At 30.5% G+C, this 10072-nt stretch overlaps 1 protein-coding gene across 3 annotated transcripts; it reads left to right on the top strand.

The window, feature by feature from the left end:
* The first annotated feature begins 1156 nt into the window (after nucleotides 1–1156).
* On the top strand, nucleotides 1157–5944 carry LOC129908280 (uncharacterized). 3 transcript variants are annotated; one of them, XM_055984680.1, is made up of 4 exons: nucleotides 1157–2854; nucleotides 2962–3120; nucleotides 3343–3514; nucleotides 5067–5944. In XM_055984680.1, exons 1-3 carry the CDS (start codon nucleotides 2755–2757, stop codon nucleotides 3471–3473), a joined length of 390 nt encoding a protein of 129 aa, XP_055840655.1. In that variant the 5' UTR covers nucleotides 1157–2754; the 3' UTR covers nucleotides 3474–3514; nucleotides 5067–5944. The 3 variants fall into 3 exon arrangements, with proteins under 3 accessions (XP_055840655.1, XP_055840656.1, XP_055840654.1); XM_055984681.1 differs by lacking the exon at nucleotides 5067–5944 and having other exon boundaries at nucleotides 1157–2517; nucleotides 2625–2854; nucleotides 3343–4573; XM_055984679.1 differs by lacking the exon at nucleotides 5067–5944 and having other exon boundaries at nucleotides 3343–4573.
* Nucleotides 5945–10072: the final 4128 nt, after the last annotated feature.

Below are 10072 nucleotides of genomic sequence, written 5' to 3'. Positions count from 1 at the left end.
TTCGGGATTGTAAGATAAATAATTTTTAGTAAATACTTTACCATTTTACATAGCAAAAATAAATTAATTTGTTTGTTCAGGGGGCAACACTGAACAAATTTAAGCGCCAGACAGTATTATCTTGCGCATGTGCGATGCGCTGCAGACAGTATTATCTTGCGCATGCGCGATGCGATGCATCGCGTTGAATTTCACATTTTCTTAAACAAAAAAGGTAAGTTCGCACTAGCTAGCTTTCATATTTTCATAAATGGAAGACAATATTGTGTGAATTCTTTAAGAATCCATTTGAATATGATTTGTTTTTGTTTCTTTATCTAAATAACTGACTAGAATTATGTTCTTTTATAAAAGGAAACAATTCAAAGAATCTGCAATATCTTTTTTTTTTTGTATTAAAGGGACACTATAAATAAATAAATAAAAGTATCTCTACCAAACGTAGAACTACGGTGGTGGGGTCTTATTTCTTTTTTTTCTATTTCGATCCATACCTCCTATTAGTAATTTTCTTAACATTGGTGAAAATTTTATAACTTACCTATATGTATGAAAGAACACAAAAAATACGCAAAAATGGAAAACACTTTGTGCCCAGCATGCTGACTCTTTCTCTCACATAATCTCAAAGGGGAATTATTTTTTTAAAGGAGAAACAAAAATGCTGCCTGGCAGAGTGGAGATGTTTGATAAAAAAAATAAAATCTATCAAATAAGTAAAAATGAAGAAAATTCTCTCAGAGTAATAAAAACTTCTTACAGAGTTAACAAACGTCTTATATCACTTTGTAGCTAGATTTGAACTAAAATGTCTTCTTGCTGTCAAAATAAAAATTTTTACAAAAAACGCGACAAGATAAAATCACGTTTTTCGAATGACGCTCAGGAAAAAACTAACAACAAGTTGAAGACTTTTTTCCTCAACGGCATAGGCAAAGTGCGATTATATCGCGTGCGTTTTTTGTTGTGGGACAGCCTTTACCCGTTGCACCCGAGATATAGTTACAGAGAAAAATCGCTAAGTCAGCGTTTACATTCAACGATTTTTCCAGTGGCGATTTTTTTTTGTTGTAATCACTTTAGATTTCGTTCCACTGCAAAACTCTTTCCTTCTTCTTTTCTCAAAATAACAAAAATAAAAAAAAATCGTCACTGGAAACATCGTTGAATGTAAACGCTGACTTACATCCTACCCTAATTATCATTTCTTTGAATTGTCTCAGTTTTTGTACGTTTTCGTTATAAAAAATTTAATTAAAACGCAAACATTCTTTACAAAAATTTTCACATTGAATTTTTGCACTCTCCATTGTTATTTTCCTTTTAATCAACGGTGTTTTTCAACACGACAAGAAAGCGTTTTTCTTATGACGCTTTCTTGTCTTGTCGCTTTGAGGTCGGTGTGGGTAAGCCTTTAGGGCTAGACACTTAAGAATTTTAACGCGAGATTTTTTCGATATTGTGAGGTTCACAGATTTAACCCGCGACTCATTTTTATACCTAGACGTTTCATGCGAGACGTTTTTCGATTTACATAATAGTAAAAGAATAAGAAATATCGAAAAGATGAAAAAACAAATTGGCCTTGTCAGTCGCGGGTAAAATCAGTGCGACTCACAATATCGAAAAAAGTCTCGCGTTAAGTATTTAGTGTAAAAGAGAATATATAATGTTAGGTCTGTTTAAGTACTAAACAAACAACAAATTTCAGCCCACAGTAAAAGCAGAATATCTACTCAAACAGAAAATCTACCTCCAAAAGACAGCGGGTAATAATAAATATCCTGAGAAAAATTGTTTCATGTGTAGACGGGGTGTAATGCAAAAAAACCGCGTTTTATTTGATCACATTGAAAGCGTTGCTTTGCGTTGCATTTATGTTCGCTATATCAGTGTTACCTCTGTTAAGAAAAAAGTGTTAAAATCAAACAGAAACTTAACATTCGTGGAAATAATGAATTATTGAATCCAAGTAATTGTTTAAGTGACAAAATGTTGCTAAGTAAACGGTATTTAAAAAAAAAAAAAACAATTCATTTCGATAAAACATGTTCGTAAGTATAATGTTTGTTCGAAGTCCACTTTAAATTATAGATATAACTTCATTGGCCACTTTTTGCAAAAAGTGCAAAAGTAAAAATATTTTTCTCTTACTAGCTCCACCCACCGTTTTTTCGCGTGCAAAAAGTGCATAAATTGCTTTAAAACTTAAAATGAAAGGTTTTCAACACATTTTTTAAGTTTTAATAAGTTTCATTAAAATAAATATACATATATTAATTCCAAAGGTATATTTTAAGAAAAGTTTCATTACATTTTAAAAATTTCTACACGGCAACACTTTTTTTCAAACTCATCGGTCATCGCATCAATTCTATCGCACATGCGCAGTAAGTGTGTGTGTCGAACGAAAACGGTAAAATTGTTGCGTTGAGTTTTCAGTCTGGCTGGTTCTTGGATAAAGTAAGGAAGCAAAAGCAAGTTAGTTCGTGTTGGATACATTTTGATATAAAGGTGGTGAGTACCTATTTTATTATTTAAAGTTTGCATAGTTATTATTTGTGTTTTTATGATCAATATAAGCATAATTACTGTCTAAAAACATAATTTTCTTATGATTACAGCCAAAGATCAATTTTAAATCGAAGTCCACATTAAATTAAATATATATTAATTCCAAAGGCTGGCTCTGGGATAAATTAAGGAAGCAAAAGCAAATAACTTTGTATTGGATACATTTTGATTGTTGAGAAAATGATTCTTTTCATTACTGCTGTATATAAAGGGTTATCATCAATAATAAAAGTCCAAGGACAATCTAGTTTATTAACATACTTAGAGTTGGCCAAAGCTGGTGAGTACCTATTTGTTTATTCAAAGTTTGCATAGTTATTACTTGTGTTTTTATGATCAATATAAGCATAATTATTGTCTAAAAACATAAATTTCGTATGATTATAGTCAAAGATCAATTTAAAATCATCGGAAATATTAAATTTTACGATGCAAAAGCTAACGTTTTTATTTGTGATGAGGACGTAGTTGAGTATGCAATCCAGTTTAAATCTTCTCCAAGCTGGACCTTAGGAGTGCTAGACGATGGCGTTCTTGAAATTCCAGGTAAACATTTAGCCAGTTCATGTGAAATTAGTATTTTTTAAAGTCGCTCATACACATCACATTTGTGCCCGCACCGGTCTCATGAAAAAAAAAGATTGATTTTATTACCTACCTCCGGTGAGCGCTTTTGTGTGATGTGTATGGGCTACTTAAATCTTAACAACCCATTTAAATCAGTTTTTATTATGAATTAAAATCAATTTCTTTTTTTCAAATGATCAGGTTCCCAAGGAAGTTCCCTATCAATACGTGACAGTGATACTACTGTAGCAAATTCATCTTCTATAAGTGACATTAGTGTAACACCATCGCCACCACCGAAACATCCTTCAGAAATAATACTTCAAGAATAAGTGACGTGCAAGAATACGTTATAACTAAAATCAATGCTCAGGTAAAAACATTGAAATAACTAACTGAATTTTTCATTTTACAAAATATATAGGGGCCCTTCTATGTAACTCTGTTCTACTTTCGGATCTGCTAAGAATCTACTTTCGATTTAACTTTTTGTCTGACTACATAAAGTATCTGAATCTTGCGAATAGATAATATTAAAAAATTTTACATCACTAAATTTATTCAATTTTCGTTTTCTACGGAATCACGGAGATACCATTTTACAAATTTGAACACTTATTGTAGAATCGAATTACATAGTTGGGCCCCCGGACATAAATACTTTAAAAATATTCTTTTTTATTAAAATACATTCCAGTCCCACTACTTAAATTCTTTAAAATTATACTTTTTATTAAAATACATCCCGCCATACGTTTTTTAAAGAGTTAAAATTCTGTTCAGTAATAAATTTAATTCAGTCTGTCTAATTTTTTATTAAAATACATCCCAAATACAAGTCAAAATTTAAATTTAATTATACTTTACATATCGTCGGTTGACAACCAAAACTCATTATCTGCAATGTAATTTGTATGCAGTTAACGAGTTTTGGTTGTCAACCAACGATATATTCTTTTGCATTTATCTTTACCTTTTTGCGCTCTCTTATTTTTGTGACTAAAACAGTACCTAATATCACTTTGACTTAGGTGCATTTAACATACATATAATAAATATTTAATGTGTAAATATTAAAATTAAATGATAGTTTGTTACTAACTTGTTGAAATGGTGTATTGAGCTGTTGCAAGAATTTTAAAATTTTAGAAGTCAAATTAATTATACATAATTATCTCAAGCACAACTAAGCCCAATCAAATTAATTAGGGAGCAGAAAGGAAACGACAAATGCAGAAGTGCAGTCTCAGTAAAAAAAAAACCTTATATCCAGGATAACATTTCGATCTAAAAATTTTTAAAGCCTTTGAAGTTGATTAAATTGATTCATTATAATTTAAGTAGCGGTTTACATATCTGATAATAGTCGTATGAACTAATGTATTTTATATTTTTTTTGTGTAGTAACTAAAGAAAATTATTCAGAATTTATCCGAGCAACTCTAATTTCGATAATTTTTTTTTTAATATTGGTTTTCCAAAATAATTCAAGTTTTATGGATTTAAAAGTGCCGCTCTTGGCATTACAGTTTATTAAAATCATGGGGTACTTGAAATTTAAGAAAAACAATATTTCAAAACAAAATTTAAGCTTTTTATATAAAAAAAATACCATTTCAAGTTCATGTTCTATTTTTTTATTTTGTGAAAAAAAGTAAAGTAAAGTAAACTCTTATAAAGTCGCTCATAAATAAAAAAAAAAAAGTTCTTCGAATATGAGTAGGTACTATATGGCAAGTTTATTATAATAAGAATGCGAACTCAAAACTAACAATTACTCGTAAGATAAAAAGTTTTCAATTTGTTTATTTGTAACTTTTATTATATTCATGTAATTAACAGACAATAAGTTTTGTTGATCTGATCTGTTCTGTTTTTATTATTAATTAAAATCAATTTCTTTTTTTTTTTTTTCAAATGGTCAGGTTCCCAAGGAAGTTCCCTATTAATACGTGACAGTGATACGAGTGCAGAAAATTAAAGACTCTTAAGGAACCCGGCATCGAGAATATACAAATAATTCCTAAAAATATAACATCCTCCAGTAACAATACAACTCCTCAAGAAGAAACATCCTTCAGAAATAATACTTCAAGAATAAGTGACGTGCAAGAATACGTTATAACTAAAATCAATGCTCAGGTAAAAACATTGAAATAACTAACTGAATTTTTCATTTTACAAAATATATAGGGGCCCTTCTATGTAACTCTGTTCTACTTTCGGATCTGTTTAGAAGCTACTTTCGATTTAAATTTTTATCCAAACTACATAATGTATCTGAATCTTGCGAATACATTATAAAAATAAAAATTTGAACACTTATTGTAGAATCGAATTACATAGTTGGGCCCCCGGACATAAATACTTTAAAAATATTCTTTTTTATTAAAATACATTCCAATCCCACTACTTAAATTCTATATTAAAATTCAATAAATTAATTATTTCGCTTGTCTATGTTTTGAACTGTTAACTTTAAGTAAATTTTGTTAAGCTTGTAAATTAATACATATATATTTATTGTTTAAATAAAAAAAGAGATACAAATGAAATTTTATCTATATTTTTGAATGGAAAATGCGTAAATCTGAGAATTAGAATTTTGGAGTTATTTTGAAACTGTTGTACGTTTGTGTCACACTATTATCGCGTTTGGGAACATCGAATCTGCTTTTTGGGGTAGACAAAATACACGTTCACAGAAAACGTATTGCGTAAAAAAATCCAAAACTAAACAAATCAAACACCAATTTTCTGAAATACAAATGTATTAATCGTTTGTTAAAGCAATAAGTTTATTTGCCACAGTTAATTTATTGCTTTAACAAACGATCAATACATTTGTATTTCAGAAAATTGGTTTTTGATTTGTTTTAGTTTTGGATTTTTTTACGCAATACGTTTTCTATAAACGTGTATTTTGTCTACCCCAAAAAGCAGAATCGATGTTCCCAAACGCGAAGGTAGTGTGCCACAAACGTATACCCCACAAACGAACAAAATCATTTGATTCAAATGAGTTATTTGTTTGAATCAAACGAAATATATGGTCCCTTCAATTGCTCCTGTCCTGTGCCACAATCGCAAGATACGATTGCAACAAACGTAAGTATAAGGAAAACGAATTGTAGTTCCCTCCAAATGCTATTGTTCTTTGCTACAATCGCAAAGATACGATTGCAACAAACGTGAAATGGTTGTTTGCATCAAACGAACTGCATTTTAATGCTCTTTTTCTTTGCCACAATCGCAAAGATACGATTGCAACAAACGTGAAATGGTTGTTTGCATCAAACGAACTGCATTTTAATGCTCTTTTTCTTTGCCACAATCGCAAAGATACGATTGCAACAAACGTGAAATGGTCGTTTGCATCAAACGAACTGAATTTTAATGCTCTTTTTCTTTGCCACAATCGCAAAGATACGATTGCAACAAACGTTAAATGGTTGTTTGCATCAAACGAACTGCATTTTAATGCTCTTTTTCTTTGCCACAATCGCAAAGATACGATTGCAACAAACGTGAAATGGTCGTTTGCATCAAACGAACTGAATTTTAATGCTCTTTTTCTTTGCCATAATCGCAAAGATACGATTGCAACAAACGTGAAATGGTTGTTTGCATCAAACGAACTGCATTTAAATGTTATTTTTCTTTGCCACAATCGCAAAGATACGATTGCAACAAACGTGAAATGGTTGTTTGCATCAAACGAACTGCTTTTTAATGCTCTTTTTCTTTGCCACAATCGCAAAGATACGATTGCAACAAACGTGAAATGGTTGTTTGCATCAAACGAACTGCATTTGAATGTTATTTTTCTTTGCCACAATCGCAAAGATACGATTGCAACAAACGTGAAATGGTTGTTAACCCAAAGATTATAAGAATTTGATGCAAACGAAGTCGAAAATATCTACAGCAAACGAAAAAGTCGATTGGGCAATTTTTCCGTTTGCGGCAAACGATTTGTTCTCTGAGTGTAGCAAAGTTGAACCTTTTGCATCGTCGTTTCAAATCCAGAAGGCTTTAAGTCTGGATTGCAGTGCAGTGAGCATTCGGAGGCGACTGTTAGAGACTTATTTGTACGCTTGAAGTTCACGAAAAGTTCTGCGAAACATTTTAAAAAGCGTATCCAGTTTGTAAAAGACCACATAAACTGGCCAGCGAAGTAATGGCGTAACATATTGTTTACTGATGAGAGCAAATTTGTCCTCTTTTGTGGTACTGGTTCTCCACAATACGTCCGACGTCCACCCAATACGGAATATGTTCCAAAGTATACGACAAAAAAAAAAGTTAAACATGGTGGGTCGAAAATTTTAGTATTTTAACATATTTCTTTGTTAACAGCGGAACTTTTCGTGAACTTCAAGCGTACAAATTAGTCTGTAACCAATATAACGGTACAAAAATAACGGTACTTGTCATATACCGATTTTAGTAAAATTGAAATATCTCGAAAACGGCTCCAACGATTTTGTTTAAAAAATTCAAATGTTAGTTTTAAGTTAAGGTCTATCTTCCAATGAAAAATTTTTTTTTTGGAAAATTATTATTAACGGTACCTGCCATAGAACCGTTTTTTTTTTAAATCCGATTATCTCCGAAACTGCTTATTCTTATAAACCAAAAAACAAGTTTCCAAAAAAATAATTTTTGGATTTTTAAACAAATTTTGAAATTTTTTTTTTGAAATATCAAATTTTCGAAAACGGGACATTGAATTTTTTTGAAATTTTGTTTTTAGATGTTGATTAGTGATTTCTACAAAATGGCATATCAATTTTATTTTAAAACATTTTTTCCAAAAAATTATTTATAAAAAATTAGTTTTATAAAAAACAGCTCTAACGATTTTGAATTTTTTTTTTTTCTAAAAATGCATCTTAACTTTTCAATCAAAACTGCATACTTGCTTTGGAGGGCAATTTGATTTCAGATTTTATTTTCGTTCGTTCGACCCAGTCGTGCATTTTATTTTATTTTTGTCGGACTTCAGCTTTTGTCGCATTTTATCACTCCAATTTTCAACAGTGAGATACCACGTTAGTAAAGCATTCGCCTAGTCACCCAAGAGTTGTAGGTTTGATCCCCAGCGGCTGCCCGTTTTTTCTTTTTTTTTTTTATAAATTGATGCTTTTTTTTAAAGTCGAAACAACTTTGATTTAAAGATGTTTTATAACGGTAAACCACTTTAAACTAACGATGTTCTACTTTGATTTTAAAATTTTCGTCTTCAACGCAAAATCATTCCGAAAAAATAGTTGAATCAACGTGATTTTCGTTGATTTTAAGTTGTTTTTTTCCTCAATGTAGTAAATAAAGTTAATTTTATAACTCAATATAGGTATTTTTTCTACTAATTTTTATTTTTTCTCCAAGAAAAATGATATTCAAAAAAGTGACATTTTTTAGGCACTAAATATATTTTGGTCCATAAATTAAAAAAATTTTGATGTTGGAGAAGAGTCGACACTTAGCGTAAAGTTTTATAAAATGAAAATTTTTTTTTTGTTATTTGACTTTTTTGAGATTGCTTTGAGTATTACGTCTTCAAAGTTAAATCAAAATCGTTAGAGCCGTTTTCGAGTAATTTGCTATAACGTAAAAAAATTTGTATGAGAGGTACACCTTTAAAGCGAGATATAAATAAACAAAAAATGAAAGGGCAATGGCGGCAAAAACTGAAAAGCCTATAGGTACCATGAAAATTTGTAAATCCGCCTCTGGTGAGTAGTGTTCGGATAATTTTAGACGTATACGATGGTACGTTGTCGTGCAGCATAACCATTCTATATTCAGCTCTATTCTGCTATTCAATTCACGTGAATCGAAAGATTTCATTCCTTTATCACGTCAAACTGGCTTTGAAAAACTCTCAACTTTCGAAAGCAAAACATTGTTTCCGCCATTGTTTTTTTTGTCTTAAGTTATGATTTGAGTTAGACTTGACTTAAATGACTTCTGTCACATTTCTCACCTCCCTATTACACTGCTTTAACACATTAAGTGCGAAGCAAATCCTTAATGTCAATAAATCACTTCAAGAAAATCCTATGAAAACAAAATCAAAATAAAAAAAATTGAAAATATTCCCCAACACCAATTAATTAAGCCACCCTCTTTCTTATAATTCCTTGCGACAATTCAATTAAAATATTAATTTTTGTCATAACGGTATTCGTATTCTATTAACTTACCCAATCCTCCTCCGCTCCGTCCCTATTTCAATTTACTTGATTTACGAGTACGAGCAAGTACATATTTATAGAATTCATGCTCGTATTAATAAAATTTTTGCGCGAAAGAGCAAAATAAAATGTAAATATTTGTCTAAGGATCCCATAAGACTCCGGAAATTATTATTAAAAGCTATTTTAGTCATTATGCAAATTTGATGGTGTGGGTTCTGTTGTGGGTGGGTTTGTTATGGGTAGAAAATCAAGTTATGCATAAATTTGTGTGTTCGTTTATAATAAGCAGCATTAATACCGCACTGCCATCTAGTTTACTCTTGCACTGAATAAATTATTTTTATTGTTAAGTTTTTTTTTTGCCTTTTTTAATTTTCAATTAAATGGTGTCAATCTTTATAAATATATCATAAAAATAGTATTCTGCTCATCAAATCCTTTTTCATTTATCGAAAAAGGATTTGATGACTCGATGAAAACTTAAAATGGACAATGACAACGATGTTGGCCAATTTTAGCCCAAGATTTTTTTCGTTAGTCCACCCTTAGTTCTAAAATTGTAACAAAATTATATTTTTCACCTCAAAAATCAAAAAAAAAATAATTTTTTTTTTATTCAGTGTTAAAATTGTTGGTTTTGCACAGTCGTTCGTTTGCCCAACGTTACCCAAGAATAGCCCAACTTTTTTTTCGTTATTCCACTATTTTTCAAAAGATACAAAAAATAT

Source organism: Episyrphus balteatus, chromosome 2 (assembly GCF_945859705.1).
Source record: "Episyrphus balteatus chromosome 2, idEpiBalt1.1, whole genome shotgun sequence".
NCBI lineage: Eukaryota > Metazoa > Arthropoda > Insecta > Diptera > Syrphidae > Episyrphus > Episyrphus balteatus.
The sequence above is the reverse complement of the archived record's forward strand: the minus strand, read 5'-3'. Positions and strand labels throughout refer to the sequence as shown.